The 19151-nt window shown below is 40.6% G+C and overlaps 1 protein-coding gene across 8 annotated transcripts in view; it reads right to left on the bottom strand.

Moving 5' to 3' along the window:
• CNTN4 (contactin 4) overlaps positions 1-19151 on the bottom strand; it is a 239861-nt gene that overhangs the window by 143514 nt on the left and 77196 nt on the right. For 3 of the 8 annotated variants that reach the window (XM_032447184.1, XM_032447186.1, XM_032447185.1), the window contains exon 3: positions 6345-6437. The exons of 2 other annotated variants lie outside the window; for them this stretch is intronic. In XM_032447184.1, coding sequence (XP_032303075.1) covers positions 6345-6392 — 48 coding nt within the window. In that variant the 5' untranslated portion in view covers positions 6393-6437. Of the gene's footprint in view, positions 1-6273; positions 6438-19151 lie in introns of those variants that run through there. 3 more of the 8 variants (XM_015875246.2, XM_015875248.2, XM_015875249.2) reach the window with 3 other exon arrangements.

Below are 19151 nucleotides of genomic sequence, written 5' to 3'. Positions count from 1 at the left end.
TGATTTAAAAATGATTTGTATTTAGATATGAAATGCAGAGAAGTCCCTTTGGGGCAATCCACAAGCGGGAGATCCCTTTCATACACTCAGAAGCAACACAGGTAAAGACCTTGATCCGTTCACACTGAGCCTTTCGAGATGGTGAATGGCAAAGGTATGTATAAAGTAAAGAGCAGAAGTACCTGAGGACATGAGCAGGCACAATCTCACCAGTGCTGAAGAACTGTTCTGAATAATACTTGGGCTGCATCTATTGATCCCTAAGAGGAGCTCGGGTAGTGCTGCATTCAACTCAGAATAAACGCATGGCTTCTATTTCCTATCTCCCAAGGTGCTCTGGATATTCTGACCAGTTGATGCAGGGCTTCTATTTGTTTTGGATTTTGTTTGTTTGTTTCCTTTGGCAAAGCCTTCACATGGAGTGATGCCACATCTACTCGTGAAATAAGTCATGACGGCCTGCAGTTAAATGATCAGTGCTTTAGAAATAATGGCTGTCATGGGATGCTGGTTTTTCCTGGCTGACAGTAGCCCTAGCTCCATCTGCTCAGCACCACAAAGGGCAGACCAGGCCCACCATGCTCAGGTTCTTCCCTTGCTCACAGCCTCTCATTTCCCTGGTCATGGAAACTCAACCAGCAACACGCTCATTTGTCCTTCTCCTTCAAAACTTAGAAGCAATACACATCAGACTTTCCTTGCTCGTTAGCACTGATATTAATCAATTGTGTCATTTCCTTCTGAGTTTTCATCTTAACTTATATCAGAACTCCTGCACAGACTACAACGGAGGAAACACGAGCATTTTCACAGCACTTAAAGACACAGTTTGCAGAACTTGCAGCTTTTTTTTTTAATATATATTGTCTGATGATTCTGACATGCTTGATTCTCAGTTAATCATATAATTACAAATTAGAGCTTTACTCCATACTCAAAGACTGTTTCATAAATTATATCACTGCCATGTATCATTATAATTTCTTTAACTGACACATCTGATCCTTTGATCTATTAACATTTCTACTGTGCAGCAATAAAACATGCTCTCAATCACTTGACACAGGGCAGAACTAAGCTCGCCAGAGTTTACCAGGTTAGGAAGATGCACTTGGTCTTCCTCTTGAGCAGGCACATGAGTACAGGGAACAGTCAGCACTAAACCTTTCCCAATGTTATTCTATTTCAGAGCATGCACTAAGAAACTCCAAGTTTTACCTGCAACTGCAGCACACCCTGCTATGAATTGCACTGTATCTTTCCTTGCCTATCAGTCACATCCCTCTAGTAGAAACCTCACGCTCCTCCAGTCCAAGAGAACTTAATAATCCTTGATGGATCCAAATATCCATTGCAATCCAACTACCCACCTCTAAGATGTTAACAGTAAAGGATAACATACAGGCTGAGACCTACTCCATATTTATTTAGAGAAGACTCGTGAGGTTCAAATATATAATAATAAACAAATCATGGAAGGTTGCCTGCTGGAGAGGGCCACAAATACAGGAAATTCAGGCAAGCTACTGAAGACATGGGAAGTTGTACACATCCTGATGAAGACCAAACAGAACAAAATACCTCAGACCTTTAAAATTATTTCCTATTGCTTTCCCATGCATAAAATTACCATAATATTATCTCATAGAGAGGAGGTAACACGGTCATGTGAATGAAGATTCACACTCAATTTCAGTGAGCTTATTCAAGTACATAAACCAATTCCAGTCAGAATAATGCCAAAGAGTGAAACTCTTCATTTGTCCTTCACGCAATGCAAACTATAGATGTCAGCCCATAACATATAATAAAAAGCGTGTACTTCACAGGATCTTGCAAACATGTCATCAGCGCGCCAAATTTCTGTCAGCAGCTTATTCTGGATAGTCTCTTGTACATGCCAGATAGAACACAGACGTCCCCGGCACTAGCTTTACATCTCTATTGTTTGACCCTGCTTAGTCTGAATTAAATTAGTCTAGGATATTATCTATACACTTCTCAGTTGAGATTTGCTTCCATGCCTGAAACTGGATGGAATCCAACGCCTTTGTTCCAGCACCACCACAGCTGCTGCCTCCTACAGTTCTGAAGAGGAGAATTAAAAAATACAGCACCTGATGAATTTATACTCCTATTTTTAACACATAAGTCACTACTTTCCTAATGAAACAAAATGCTATAAGGTACATTCAGCATACACACTGGGTGCATAGCAGATGACCACATGCTGGCAAGGAGAGGTGGCACAGTTATTTCTGCCTTGTATCTGACGTAAGGCTTGCTCCAAAGCCCACTGAACAAACAGAGAAACAAAAACCCTGATGCTAAAAGCTGTAAAATATTTTATATAAGAAAGCATTTTTCTTCTCAAGGTTTGTTGCCTGATATATAAATTGCATTAGGAGGACAACAAACAGTCATGATGGCATTTATTTGTCTTATGAAAATGACTCAGGAATTTGAGATATTGTAGATGAAAATACCTCATTCCAGTTTCTTCCCAGAGCCTAATGAAATGAAGTGGATGAAGCTTGCTAGCATTGCCACTGAATTATATAATCCTAGAGAAGACATTAACGGCTGCTCTAAAAATCTAATTAAATTTTAGAGCACTAGTAATGCAGCCATAAGGCCCGTGTAAGCCATTATCTACATTAATAAAAATTAAAGTCAAACAGTATCTATACAGTAATAATGTACCTGGATTCAAGGTCACTTAATTCCCTTACTCCCATATTTTTCTTTATTGTTGTTATAAATATTGTTATTTAATCAAGACTTCAAATTTATGTGCATTTGTTACCCCAAATGCTCTCTTAATGCACAGCATTAAGACAGGAATTAATCTAATTGTTTTTCTTAATTGTTTATTTTCTTTCCTTCTACATAATATACCTCCTGTTATTAGCATATAAATGAACAAGAAACTGTACTCTACAGGTACTTTATCACGTATCTAAATAAAAATCCAGAATCAATGCAGCTCAACCTGTGAACAACATCTCAGATCCAAGTCCTCTCTAGCACAGAATCAGCATTCAAGAAATGCCTGATGTTGTACTAAGGGACATGGTTTGATGGGGAAACACTGGTGGTAGCTGGACTGCTGGACTGGACAATATTTAATGTCTTTTCTTACCTTAGTGATTCTATGATTCTAAGAGAAGAAAAACAGAGTAATGTGAATGCCATGGAAAGGAACAAGGAACAAAAGGTGAACTAAGGCAAATAGGAGAGCTGGGCCAGGGGAAAAGCAGCATCCATACAACAGTTAGTGGCTGGTGAGGTGAAATAATACATTCTTATAAAATAATGCTTCCAATAGCTATAAATGGCTCGCAGCAGATGGAAAGGCATTTTCTAAATAGCTTGTTTTACTTAGAGGGTTACTACGATATGCAGTGTTTATGGGAATAAGGAGTTGGTTTTTCATCACTGCAAAGCACTGTACTTTGTGCAACCACAATATTTGCTCTCTATGTAATTAATCCTGCATGATTCCAGGATGGTTTGTCTGAGGAAGCCCCTATGCCTACAATGCTTTTGTGTTAGGATAATCTGAGTTGGGAGGAATCGCTGCCATTGGTGCTAAACTAGGAATGCCAGCTGCTTCATCTCAGCCCTGAATTGTGCCTTTTTAGTGAAGAGCCACAGGAGTGCAAATGAAGCTGGAGAGACTCCTGACCCGTCACAGTGTGATGCCACTCTACACTGACCCCTGGGCTGCAATATGAAGTGCAGCACACAGAAGGGCAGTGAAAACCTGAGCGTGCTTGTCGCCTGAAGAGTTTTCTGCTTGACAGGTAGAGAGCTTCTTCCAATAGCATGCTGACAACTTGGGTTTTGCCTGCGACAAATGTGCACGGTTATATTTGGATTTTATTTCTAATATGTTTTCTCTGCAGATTGAAATAAATGGATTTTACTTTCTTTCTCTGAAGGATAGAGATTACTGAGCATTTAAATAATATCTCTACCCACCACAGTGTATTCTAAATGACAAAACAAATTGCAAAAGCAATTTTGGGGGAGTATCTTGCTGATGCAGGATTTACTACAGTAGAACTCTTCCATTTATTTGGAAAGATTGAAAATAGTTGGAGCAGGCGATCTCAAACAAGATCATCAGCTTTGTTTCTAAAACCCACTACAAACCTTTTATACCACTGACCACTGCTTCTGCCATAGCAATCCATTGTCAGGCTGCACTTACCATGAGCAAGAGCTTTTTAAGAATCAAAATACCATCAAAACATCTCTCCTAAGATGATGCTGCTCATGAACCCACAAGTATGCCCAACAGTGTTTGGAATAGTGGGAATACCTCCTAGTTGTGAACTGAATATCCAGAAACACTCAGATTTTCACTGAAGTTCTCATTACTCACACACGTGAATTGTTTATTGAGTACATTCTTAAATCCTCAAGCATTTTCTATTGAAATACTTCTGAAGTAGTGAAAATAAATCTTCTTGCTACCTTCCAGCAGCACAGAACACCCCACAGCCCATCCGTCCTTCCAAGCAGCTCCAGAAATCACCTCCTGAATATTTTGCTTCTGCCAGCACAGGTAGACATTACACAGGGTATGTCCTTAACAAGACCATCAGACTTCAAAGTTCCTCAGTCCACGACCATCCACCAGCCTCTCAAGAAACAACATGGTGGCCGCTACAACCACATAATATCAAAATGACCTCAAAATGTTCCAATTCTCACACCTGAAGTAAGAGGACATTTCGAAAACACCTTAAAAAGCAAAAGCACCCTCACATTTATTCACCACGAAACCTGGCCTTGTGCAGCTGCAGGCCTGAGAGTAAATGCTCCAGGGAAAGAGTGGAGAGCAAGGAAAAGAAAGGGCTGAAGGACAACGTTTTTCTCCAGAATAGCTCATTTGGATCCAGTAAACACATCACTTTCTACAGTGGCCTATAACTATTTTTAAGCTATGGATAAAATTCAGTTTACACACATCCAAATGATCTGCCTTGCATATATTCCTCTTGTTTTGCTTCTCAGAAATGACACTGCTCACGGCCCAACCAGAAAGATCAGCTCATCAGGGAAAACGCTTTCTCTGCTGTTCCTTTCTTTCTAGCTTCAAGAAAATTAGTTAACCGCACAACAGCTTTTTAGTTTTAATGAATGCAACTCGAAGACCTTTCCCATTTGAAGAGAAGAATTCTGCTAGCATCATTTCCCTCAAGCAATCATTCCCCCACAGGGTGTGTTATGGAGGCAAATTTTCCACCAACAGTGAGAAAGTACTTGCTTTTTAAATACTTGCTCTTAGAAAAGTTGCTTGAACTTCATACACAGAAAGTTTTTGTTCTTTTGGGCCTAGATGGCACAGAGCGCCTTTGATCCAGAATGTCCTCAAACTATTTTCCAACTATTTCAAGCTGATTTTCATTACCATTTCATACTCAACCTTTTTTACTTTTAAAACATAAGCCTGCAATACAAAAATGACCAGCATAGCTCCAATTCTCTCTTCAGCATCCCAAAAAGCCCTGTCCCAAACCACAGAACAGCACTAAAGGGTCATGGTATTCTCTGCTCATCTGTAGCTCCGGTATAAAACCAAGAGATGAATGATCATTAGAATACCCCAAACTTCTCTTTCTACTACCATTCTTCATAGAATAATATTACCATAATTTTATCTGAAAAGAAAAGCATGAGCTATTAAAGACGAATGATTGGAAGATCTCCTTGCATAGGCCTCACAGCTCCCACATCAGCACCAATGAATTGCACTGTAGTGCAACGCTGTCCTGGCTGTTTTATTTATTCTTATTAAATATATCTCCAACTTTATATCAGGTGGATTGTCTGCAACAATTTCTATTTGAAAATGAAGTTTCTCTATCCTTTTCTCTATCATATCTCTATGAAGTATTCTCTATTTCATCTCTATTTGAGATGAAGTAACGTACAATGGCATTTGGAGTGCTCCAAGGTGTAAAGGCCATTTTTCTTTTGCCAAACATAAAGCAATTCAAAAGCATTCAGAAACTACTGCCAGCCGTTTTCTAGATCAGGTTTTCAGGTTCCTGGACACGGGCTCTATACTGGTGAACAGCTGCTATTGCCCAGACCACATAAAAGCAGGATCATCCCCCTCCCTGCCCCTGTGTCCTGTTTCTGGGAAGACATGCTACGCTTCATCCACCACATCCGCTGTGTTATTTGCATTTCAGGTCTCTCTCCCAGCCCTCTATTAGCCAGATAAGAAATGGAACGTGTAATACATTACACACGCACACATCATACATTTGGTAATTCACTCCGCAGCACTCTGAGACTTCTAAAATTCACACAAATAACAAAGGCACCAGAGCTTTTTCCTCTTTAAAGCACTTGCTAGAAACGCTGTACCGCATCAGGTGAGGAGGTTCTGCAGGCTGCAGGGAATCAGGAGCCTCGGGCTGAAAAAAAACGAAGGTTGTTAAGTAGAAGCCTCTAAGAATCAAAACATTTTAATATTTGCGTTCTTTACTGCCTTCTGACCTGGCCTGACAGCCTCATCTACCCGCTGCTATGGGCTACCTCTATCACTGATTGATCTTCATCTCCCATCCAGCCTTGTGGGGAAAGCTGGACAGAATATAGACTTTTATTTTATATAATAACAAGGCTTCCTGTAAAAGAGGCTGCCATGCGTTGAACACTCCATATGTGACTTGACTCATTTATGGATGTTTAATATTCCTCTCTGCCTCTCGCTGTAACCATTGGAAGAAGCTGGACTTGCAGAAGAGCAGAATACAAAATAACCCAGCCTGAGCCCAGGGGTCCTGCAATGACAACATCGCAATCAGTTCCTTAACACAGCCGACAAAACCCATCCATCTCCCCAGCCATCAGCTAGCAAGGTTTTACTTGAACCACAGCATTGGAAATTCCCTGTTAAATAATGCTTCTAAAAGATCGCTTTAATTTGCAAATACGGCAACAAGAGACCATAAAGTGCCTGCTGAAGGAGCTTGTAAAGCAGCACAGAAACAAGAGCATGCAAAGTTGTGTGCACAGCTTCACTTGGGGCTGCACTTCAAGATATGGAAATACATCATGAGATGAAACTACTTGCCATTGAATTATAGGCAAGGAGGAACATAAAAAAATAAGGAAAACAGCAGTTAGAAACCTCACATCCCTCAGCTCATGCACTCCTCCCCCTCCTCACCGGCTTATTCACTTGCATCAAGGGTGGAAACAAAAGGAACCATTTAAGTCGCTATCTATGCTGGACATAGTGATTCTATGATTCTAAGTATTCATCAGAGTAAACATAATTCCATTTCTTGCTACTAACCAACCCAATGCTGGTTCTCACAGGTGATGGACACTGCTGTCTCCCAGTGAATGTGGGTAGCTGCACAGAGCCAGGCACTGTGGTGGGGGGAGGTTGCTGTTCAGAAAGCCATCTCAAGTATTTCGGTCTCAAAACAAAATGGCTTTAATTAAAAAACATTAAAAGAACAAGTCTACTTCTTTAAGTTACCTTTGGATTAAAATACAATCTGCAAATGCTACTGAAAAAAATAAGACTCCTTTTGGATTAAGACACCTCTAGATTCTTCTTATGAATCAAAACACCAAAACCACCTCTTAGAACACTCAATTCTTCTTCCTGGACTCTGACCCAAAATAGTTCAAAACTACAGAAAAGCTTAAATGAATTTTTTGAAGAACCTTCTTGAAGAGCTCTTGGAAAGCAACCACTATTAGTTTTCAACCTAAAATCACAAGGCAGCATCCAGAAGGGGAGGAGGAGATAGGCAGGCAAACAAGTTCAGTAACCACAAGGATCCTAGAAATATTTGTTCGCTCTCAGGAATGGTCAAGAATTTTCACCAGACAAATAATTCCTGGAGCAGATAATCTCACAAAGAAGCCTAAAATCATTTCCTCATAGGAAAATGACAATATCTATCAAATTTCTGGTAATACCTCTGAACCTCTCAGACCAAAATTGCAGTAGATGCTGCCAGCACAAAGATCATCAGGATTACCATCTGATTGCTCTACTGACATTTCATTTTCCACTAATTCCATGCAACCTCAAACTCAAAAGCTACTTCAAAAACATTTTGGGAGGGAAAAAAAAGAAAGAAAAAAAGAGGAAAAAAGTCTTGCTTTTAACTCTTAACCACTGAGTAAAGGAAACCAACTGCAAGTCAGTTGCAAAAGCTCAGCACCTTGCAAGATCATTATAAATAACACTTAAGAGTGACTCCTAAGCTAATAACATAAGCTTTATTCTTGCTGTAATGACCTATGGATTTATTTCTTTTTAATATGGCCACAAATGCAGAGCCTGCAAATCAACTTACTGGGCTGCAGACTTCACTTGAGCCCTTGGTTTAAGTCAAACACTGGAAAGCTTTTATTAAAAACAACATATAAAATATTTTTCCTCCTTCTGCAGAATTGTGGTCCCTTTCAATTACAAAACTTGCAATAAATATGTTCAGAAAGAGATTATTTATGGGCTTTTCTTTTCCATGACTTCAATACAATAAAGAACATAAGCTTCCATCGTGTATTTTGCCATTTCTCCATCTATTTTGAGTACTTTCCCTGAAACAACCCCAGCAGAACTGGATAATGAACGAAGACGTAGGAAAGGGGAATGGCATTTTCAGCCTACACAGCAGAGTTATTCTCTGTGGGATTCTTGAGGTTTCTTTGTCAATTAAGAGTTTCCCAAAAGATCTTATATTATCTCCCTCATCACTTTGGAGTTTCACTTTGCCTGTCTTGCACAGACTGTGGATCCTTCAGATTTGGCAGTGCTGGCAACACAACATTCCTAGCTCCGCATGTGCTACCACCTAGAATAGACCTAAGTAGCAAAATAAATCTGGAATGCAAGAGCACCCACTCAAACAAGCAGAAAGGGCTACTTCCTCAAATTATACTGCAAAATTCTGCATCAAGGGACACAGAGATGTTTGCTTTCCCAAAGTTAACACCAGGTATTTAAAGTCAGCTGCAAAATACTCTGAATAGGATCTCAGGAACTAAATCTACGTGATCTAAAATAGTGCGCTGACCAAGTTGAAGTCCTTGCAAAATGACCAAAGGGGATGTGCAAATCCCTTTCTCATTGGGTAACATTTTTGCAGAGCTGGGAATTACTGACAGCTGTATTTACATCCCGTTCACTAAAGGGGACAGCGGACTTTCCATGTTCAGCCCAAAGTCTTTAAAATACTGCAAAAAAAAAAAAAAAAAAAAAGGAACCAAACACCTTCACATGGTTTTCAAGAATTACATCACGTTCACTTTATTCAAATCAACGTCTGGATGAACATGATCAGTGTTCATTAAAAGCTCCAAAGTGACAGGTACACAACTGGCACTCAGTGCTGCACAGCAAAGCTTTCACAGCTGTGATGAACAAATGGAGCATGTGCTGGCACACGCAGCTGACACCATCCATAACTCCATGTCTGACACTTCACTGCCCTTAGGAGGGATCTGGGTTTTTTTTTCCTAAAATAGTTTATTTACAGAGGAAAAAAAAATAATCAGAATAACCTTCTCAGTAAGGAGGCTCTGAAAGGCTCAGTTATAAAAGAAATGTCAGAAAGAAAATCCATCCAAGCGATAATATTTATGAGAACTAAAAGCATTGCTTGGCACATATACTGTGGTTTATTACCAGGTAAGTTTATAAAATCACCAGCTGCCCCAAGGTCCCCCCTCAGCCACCAGCCCTGGGGCAGGAGGTAAAACAAGCCAAGGTTATCCCCTACCAGAATCCCATCAATTGCCAAGAAGTCACATCACCTGAGGCAAGATGTACTTCTTAGGACATCATTTCTCTAATTATGATAGAAGTACATACAGGGTAGCCCTCATTGATTCCTGGCACTCAAGTACTAGCACAAGACTTAAACCTGTTAGGGTTTTTATTTACTTATTTAACGTAGCATTGAGTTAGGTTTTTGGATGATGAGTTCTCAGTATCATTTTGCTCTTTTCTGATATCTGAAGTATGGGCAAGGAAAAAAGCCACCATTCGCTGCCACGCTCTTGCCATTAACTCAATCAACAGAAAAGACATAGTAAATACTGAAGGCAGAAGTAGACGGGTCCACATGCAGGACATGGGGTAGGAGGACAGTGGGGGCTGATGGAGCTGAGCCACTGCGCCCATCACATCACCACGCTCCCATAAAAGCAGACAAAGTCTGCTTCATCTCAGTTCAATTGGGATTTACTCTATCACACTGCAACGGTCAACACTGAAGGAACTGCGAGAACTCCACATACAATCTCTCCCAATACATTTCTCAGTGCAGAAGGACAGAGAGCGTTGATGTAAAATATTATGCAATTTGCAACACATGCATTAAAAAAAATATATGTTTTTCATATCCAGACCTGCAGAGTCATGAAGCAATGGGTTGGGGAGCTGAGACACTGCCCAGCTGATCAATGCTGTGCTTTTTATACACACAAATGATCCGAGTGAGACCGGATCTGAGCGAGACCTGATTCCCCGATGTGGGCAAAACCGACCTTCCCTGTGCCTCCATGGCTGAGCAGGAAAGGTGGGCTGAGTGCTGCTGCACCGGCTGCCATAAATACCAGGAGGCAGTTTCATTATTCTAAACCTTAATGCAAGAATACACAGAAATATTTCACATCACAGAGTAAATGGTTTGAAGATTGCAGATAAAGTCGGGCTATGAATAACTGACAAGAAAGTCTCAGATAAGCATATGAAATTAATTACGACATACCCAGAAATAAATAAAACCGCCGTCTCCAATGCTAACAAAACAGCTGGTAATAAATAACAGCATGCAAACATTTCAATGCACTTATTTTGGTAAAATTAAAATCAATGTTCCTGTAAGCAATAACTACTAAATAACACTTACTCAGGGGAAAGTCTGAGAAGCTTAAAATCCAGCAAACCAAGGCACACAGCAGGAAACAGCTGGAGCTCATCTTTTATATCATATCAAGGTCTTGAGGAAAATGGCAACCAAAAAAAAAACCCACCAAGTACAGATCTTTGGGGCAAATAGATCTCATAAAAAAAGGATTAGCGTGTATGAGGGTAATCAAACGCTTCAGGTTGGAGTGCAATTCCACTTAATAAATCAAACTTCTACTCCTGCAAAGGTTGGTTTGATTCACCCATTCTGTTCTGGTTCTATACTCGTTTGATTAGCTACACTAAAAATAAATCCCATGCAACAGAACCAAAAAAAAATAATAAATGATTGACCTTCTAAAATAAATGCCACCCTGAGCTGAGAACAGCCCAACCTCACCAATACCAGCAAACCCACGGCTACAGGAACACTGAAAGCTCCCTATAGCCCAAGTCGCTTTTCATCACAAAAAATGAACTTTAAAGTTCTAATAGCAGCAGCCACGTTAGCAGCCCACTCCTGGCTTCAGCCTCCACTGAGCACCAGCTCTGCAGCTCCTGGTGGGTACGCAAAGAGAGGAGATACATAAGCATGGAACATCCTCCAAATTTGCTCTGGACAACTATGGAGGATTATTACCACTAAAACCATCAAGGAAGGGTTTCTTTCCTACCATTTTCTATTTCCATCAGTATGAAGAATCAGTGCCATACTCACGCAAGGTAATACAAAAGGAAGCCCAGGTCTACACTCCTGTGTGGTCATGGCCATCACTCCCATTGAGCACATTCCCCTCACAGTACCAAGCCTGCCATTGCTCCAATTTAATGAGAGACCTCTATGTTCTCAGGGTAATTTTTCCTTATGGGAGATGTCAGCTCCTCTGCTCTTTATTTTTCAGGACAACATCTGTGGGTGACAACATGACAGTGTAGCAAAAAGGGCAGGAAAAATGGTAACCCAGTTTCTCTTTGAAAAATAAATCCCTGTTCTGACAATTGTCTGCAGCCCTCTGAAAAATGTGCCTAGCCTTAGCTGTGAATAGTGGTAGCTCACCATTTTATTTGACCTTTTCATTATTATGCAGCTTGATTAGCTATCGGAGCCGCTTGCTTTCAGAAGAGAATGAAATCAGGTACTTAAAAAGGAGAAAAGATGAAAACGATCAAAGTGATATTTTGTATTCTTGGAACACTCACACCTTAGAAGAAGTGCCACTAGGCTCCATCAAGCGAAGAGCAAATGCTTTCAGCACATCAAGGACAGACACGCACCCTGCTCCTTGCATCCAGCATAAGGTCCCCCAAAAGGACCTCAATTCAGGGACTGCAGGAGTGGCACAGCCACAGCCCAACACTAAGACTTCTGCCAAAAAACCAGAACTGCATCCGCTCACCATCTACCATACAGCAAAACCAGAACCAAAGAGTAAAAGAGCAGAAGAGGGGCTACAGACTCAGGTAAAAACAGAACCATCCAATGGCAGCATCAATTTTAATTTAAAAAAGAAACAGATTTTGCTTATCTGCAAGTAAATGAATAAATTCAGTACAGAGATACGACGTCTTTAAGCAATTACGGTATTTGTACTTGACTTTGGTATTTCTAACGCAGCAAGAGCAATATTGCAGTAGGCAGCATCCCAACATGAGAGCATTTAGCCCAGTGAAGTGACTCCATATAGGGCCCCATCACTCATGCTTCAGCTCCAAAATAACTGCGCTATTAGGCTTGATTAGCTGGTGGTGATGATTAGAGAATACTCATGAGCATCACTTGAATCTGGAGACGCCGTGACTGAAGAGGCAAAGCAGGGAGGGATATGGCAGAGCATGGGAATGTGGGCTGGGATAGGCAGACACAGCTCTGATCATTTTTGGTTTTTTGGGTTCTTTTGCATTCCAGTTTCACTACACCAACCACAGACCCAGATGCGTGTGCTGAAAACTCCATGCATCTATCATCACTATTTATTACATAAAACCACAGTGATGCTTTAACAGTCCCTTTTACTGTGCTTCCATTAGCAAAATATTGGCTTGACTTCCTCTCCCACTCCTCCAATGACAATTAGGAAATATAACCCCTAACTACTTCTGTTTTTTAAAAGTACATTTTCCTAATATTTAATTTATAAATCATTTCCCACATGTATTAGTAATAAATGTATAAAGGCGGCAGACAGGAATATAACAGGAAAGCATAATGCTTGCTGTTTACTAGGAGGCCTCATTAAAAAGGCATCAAGAGCAAGGAAAATAAAAACAACCTTGTGAACCTTTGTAATTGGTCTCGAGAGAAATGTAACGCTAAGGACATCAATGCAGAAATGTCACAGCCCTGTCCAGGCTCAGAGATAGGAAGAACAACAACAACAAGAAAACATTTCACTACACCTTCTGTAATCCTCAGTTCATAAAGCATCTGATTCCTTTTTAATTAAAACAAACTTTTCATCTTTTCTTGTACCTGTATTCTCTCTGTAGGTCCGGTAGTTGATGCAACGTCATCCCTCAAAAAACCATTATTTCCTCCTCCCTCTCTCTCTCTCTCTCCCCCAAAAAATGATGTTAAGAGCAGAACAGCCAAATGCCATTGGCACATATTTGGACTTTTTGCAATTTCTGCTGTAGTTTCTGTGGTTCCCTTCAGCACACTGCCTGGTACAGCCGTCTGTGCAACATATACTGCTAACCCCATTTGGTCTCTATTTTATTAACTAGAATGGATGTGTTCCTAATTTTGACTTGCTGTCTGTGGAACACATTGAGCAAAGAAGTGTTTTAAATATACTTTTTTTTTAGCAAAGTAAAGGATTAATCCACCTCTGAAACAAGCTGCTAATTTGACCAGCCTTTCCCTCTGCCAGCCAGTTTCCAGCTAAACACAGATGTCACTTGCAAGGCTTAATTTTTAAACAAAACACAGCGCACCATTTATTACCGAGTAGACTTCAAAATTCATATTTAAACCCAACAGGTCCCAGAGGCTCCGTTCAGATACTTCTGGGCTTCCCAGAAGACTCATGAAAGTTGATTAAACTAAAAATTGCATTTCATTTTCCTGTTTTGTTTGCATTTAAATGGAGAAGCTTGCAGCTGGATAACAGCCATATATTTTCCAATGTACTTCCATTCCAGCAATAAGCATTTTGTCATGTTTCCTGTCACCTAAGTAGATACTTGTTACTGCTTCTATGAGTACAACCATTTCTTTGTGCCAAACTGCACCGCAGAAACCTGAGTACGGCATTCCTGATAGATTTAATTCGTGAGATTCAGAAACCATCAAAGCAGAATTATTTGTCACGTCTTCATTTGGAGATGCATTTCTATGCATGGTAATTTCAAGGCATGATTATTTTCCTTGCAAAACTAATTATCTGTTTCAGACCTCTAAACTTACAGGTCTATGTGCAGCCTGAGTTTCTCCTCTCTTGTGCCAGCATAAAAGCAGGACGCGCCCCAGCCAGGATGACCCATGATATATGGACAGATGGGTGTACAGATGGTCATGGCAAGGAGCTGACACAGCAGCTCAGGGTCTTCCAGCTGTTGAAACTCCCACTAAACATGAAGCCATATCCCAATACCTTTGGCCATTTTAAAGCATCTCCCAGGGCCAACCATACAGCATGTGTTGTGTTTTGCAGTGGAGACACTGGATCTCCCTAATCCACTTTTGGGGGAGCAATGTCCCCACTCCATAGCCAACTGTAATGCGCTGACTAAAAGCAGCTTTGTGCTGCTAGCACTGACCCTTAAATTTCACACTTCTTGAAAACTGTGCATGACTGCTGCAAGTTTCCTGTTCTTTGGGGGCTGGAAGTGGATGATCTCTAACATCCCTGCCAGCCCAAGCCATTCTGTGATTCTGCATTACGCCATGGTCCAGCAACTGCACATAGGAGCAGAAGTTTGCCCATATCTTAAATTCACGTGTCGTCTGCAAGATTAAAAAAACCAACACACTTCTAAAAGCACCGATCGGAAAAAGCCATCCAAATTTGTGCTCATCCATTTAGATCCTATAAACCTCCATGTCATTTAACAGCAGCTCAGGCAGCATAAGACCTGTCGACACGTGCTTAGGGGCACTTCCACCCGGTGTCCCTTGGAGCAGTTCTAACTTGCCCTTAAAGACCTTTCAGCACATTCCTGGACAATTGTGCCATGCTACTTGTGTGCATTATAGCTTCCATGATGGAGAAGTCATATTCTCATAGAATCATAGAAGGGCTTGGGTTAGAAGGGACCTCAAGGATCATGAAGCTCCAAGCCCCTTGCCACAGGCAGGGCTGCCAACCTCTACATTTTAATACTAGTCCCCCCCTTGTCACCATTATCTTCCCCACCAAGCAGCTTCTCCTTTCTACATCCCCTATTCTTGTTCTACTTCTCACAAACCCACTCTATCCCAGTAGCAGTGGATGAAGCAGCATTTCAGCTCATCCAGAACAATTATTAATTGTCTCTGCCGCACAAGGAGCAACAAAGCACAGCCACTGGAAAGCCAGGCAGTGAATGGGTTCACAGCCCCCTGGCTGAGGTGAGGAACTGCCAGGATCCCATTCCTGTTATGCATCACCAGAGCGCAGCTGAGTGCTTAACGACAGAAAAACTCTCATATCCCAAACCAAGTGGAACCTTGCTTCTTCCTTGCTTCTTCTACTCCACTTTTCCAAATAACACTTGAGACACAGCACAGACTGGAGTTTTACCTGTGACTCTGTGGTCCAGGTAATGCCCACGTTTTAAGAAAGAACACTACAAGTATGCTAATGTGCATGGATAGGCAACGGGACAGTGACAGACAGCTTCCTGCACTAAGTCTGCCACAGCCCTTTTCACATTGAGGGCTGTGCTGCACAGCAGGGCAATGAACATCTACCTGCAAAACTCTACAACTGAATTCAAGATCAACAACAAAAAGGATTAAGAAAATAAAAGCAACTTTATTGCAAAGCATCTTCTGCTCTGCAGCATCACCAACCAAATTCTCCCCTATCATCTACGGCCATTAAAGCAAGGTTGGAACTCGCCTATTTCTTCTGTCTTCATGCAGCCGTGCTGTGAGGCAGAGCTGCTCACAGCTCCTGGCCAGCAGCGCCTGCAGCTCCAGGGGAAGCAAAACAGCCACGGTAAATCAGGAACAAATGGCAGCAGCAGGATTGTTTCACAGCCCCGCGGAACCAGGGCGGGTAAAACTCACATTCGAATTTCATTAGGATTTCTTCTCTCTGAAATACCGCTTTCCATAAATTTTGTAATACAATGCTTATTAAAAACCTCACGCAAACAGGGAAGTAATCAGCTCCTTACCACCCTCTCCCTGTTTGTTTATAAATTAAATTCAATTAAAAAAAGAATAGATTATGATATATTGCAAATCGCTTTAGTTTAATAGCTTATCTTTAGGTGCGGAAAGCCGTATTGCAAAAAAATACATATACTAAAAACGTTCAAATGAAATTTCAGAATTGGAAAAGTGCTGAAGTATTTCAATTTTCCATTACAGCCACTTAAATTTTGCAAGGTGTGATTCAATAAATCACCGTCTGCAATCAACTCTGTAACTGCCAGAGGCAGACAGTGTCCGCAGAGGACAAAGTTTTGATACAGCCCTAAAGGTTCTTTTCAAACACAGGAATTACTTCAGGAAAACAAATCTACTTTAATTACTAATTCCCCTTCACAGCCCCCTTACAGCAGGGCACAACATGCTCTCTCTGGGCATCTATAGGCACAGTAACTACACAATTAACACCATTAACTTCCATCGTAAACTAGCAAGCTGCATTACTTAGGAAGGAAAATTTTACTTACAATCCCAGTTTTCTTTGCATTTGGTAAACGCTACCTTTCATCCATTTTAGTCTAATTTCAAACCTCTGTGGACTTCTGGTCTTCTAACCAAGAGCAGCAGCTGAAGCCTTTGCTGTGAGTGCACTCTTTGAGTTTCTGGTCTCCCTTAAGCAGTGATGCTTCACAAATGAAGCAGTTTCAACGGATCCCAAGTGCAAACCCCTGAGAAATCCATGTGTATTCACTGCTTTGAAATTATTTCAGAGGCAAGAGCAAAAAAAAAAAAAAAAAAAAAAAAAAAGAAAGAGAAAGAAAAAGGCACTTCCTTACTTTGTGTTATATTTCAGAAAGTTTAAATGGTCTAATATCCTATTCCTTTTCAACATACCACAAAGTGCTAAATGGTAAGAATTACATTACTGCCACTGCTCAGATCCCGGCTGATAAGGTGAGCCTCTTACATTTATACCGACTTCTGAAAAAGCTGTTGCTATACCGGTCCAACAATTAATAATTCATGGTGCCAAATTACAGCTCTAGAAGGATACGGAGATTTTTTACTACTTCTTTCATATTGCCCTGATTTATGTATGACCAGACAGGAGACTGAGCAAAGGGGAAAAAAAACTGGAACTTAACACTTCAGGATAGAAATTAAATTGCTGTTCCATATTCACAAAGGGTGAATAGAATGGGACACAACAATGCTTCTTCCCAGACAAGCACACGTATAGAATTTCTGAACATACGTTAATTTCATGTACAAAAATAGGTCCTTCAGTGCTAAAATACTTAAAATTAGAAATATTTATCTCAAATGGGACTTTTCAGCATTATGGAACCATGGCACAACACAGAAATATTTGAAGCCTCCTCACAATAGTCCTTCTTTCAAGCTGTCCTTGATGAACAGACCAAGTTTTCTGTCCACTGAATTGTAGTAATGTAAAACTACCTGGCATAGGATAGAGCAGCTATCCCCTCCTTGTTAAAGATGCATTTTTATTGATCCAAGTAAAGAACAAGATCCCCCCTAATGGTAGGGATCACTCATCTATTCCATTACATTATTTCTTTCAGAAAACTAGATGATTCATAAAACGATCTCTTTCTCAGCCTACCGAGTGTATCTTAGCTGACACCTTCAGAGGTGCTTAAATCCTATCGTCCAAAGGCTAGGGGATCTTGATACCAAAAAACCCACAGCCCTCTGAAGCTGCAGGCATGTGCTGGAGCTTTCAGAAGTTCTTAGACCAGGGCGACTTCTTATTGACTTTTTCCCAACATTTCAGCCTGAGACTCTGGCACTGAGGAAATGCAATCCTGGACCTTGGGAGGTGAAGGAGAACATTTAATGCACCAGGCTCAGGTTTAAGGCAACCAAAGCTCTGAACAGCCATGGTGGTCTCGTTCCAATCAATACCTCTGCACTGCAAAACTGGACACACTGAATTCTGTTACAGATATTTTTAAGCACAGCTTATTGTTACAAATTAGAAGATGAATTATTGTCAATTTACCATTTCAGAAGCTACCACCTCTGTACAGATACTTCACGCTCCAGGAACACACGCATCCATTAAAACCATTGTCCCTAAGGTCTGCACGCCTCCGATTCATTTCTTCTATCTCCTCGGCACAGATAGCCTCAGTTATTTGCTGTTATCTCTGAAGATGCAGATACACACCATAACCATGAGAAATTGTCTCATGTCTAGAAGATGTGTCGCTGTTCTGATTCATGTGGATATTTGCTCAGCCTTCATTTTGCTTATCACAAACAAAAATCACTGAAAACCTCATTAATGCAGCGAGACTGTTTAATGTTTTTAAGAAGAAAATAAAAAACTTTAAATCGGTGCCAAGAAGAAAGAAACTTCTCTCTTTGGTGTTTGGGAAACTGCAGAAGGGCAAAATGTTTCTTAATTCTTAAAATAATTAGGTCTTAAATTTAGTTTCTTAAGTTTCTTTGAAAAGTCAATTTTGTATCATACATAATCTAGCAATCGTACATTGCTACAATTTAGATCTCATTTTGCGCTTCTTTACCTAATTGTATGAAGTCACGTAAGTAGAAAACTGGATGTTGGAGCTCCCACGTTTCTTTGTTGCACATAAGCATTTACATCCCCAAATATGTTTAAATGCAAACAGCGGCAAAATAAGCTGAGCAATTCATTAAAAAAAAAAACAAAACAAAAAACTTGAGAACTTAAATTTATGACTTAGTGATAAGAATAGGCTTTGTTATTAAGAATTATCTTCTACTGGACTAGAAGATACTTTGAACAGAAATTCTAGACCTTAAAAGAAGTCAATGATGTTTGGGGCATGGAATCACTCAGCACATGGGCACTAACCCTTTCCCCTCCTTCCCCGCCCCAACTTGAACCCTGGTTTTAAATGCAACCCTGATCCTGCAGCTGGCACAGCTCTGTCT

This window comes from Coturnix japonica, chromosome 12 (genome assembly GCF_001577835.2).
Source record: "Coturnix japonica isolate 7356 chromosome 12, Coturnix japonica 2.1, whole genome shotgun sequence".
NCBI lineage: Eukaryota > Metazoa > Chordata > Aves > Galliformes > Phasianidae > Coturnix > Coturnix japonica.
The sequence above is the reverse complement of the archived record's forward strand: the minus strand, read 5'-3'. Positions and strand labels throughout refer to the sequence as shown.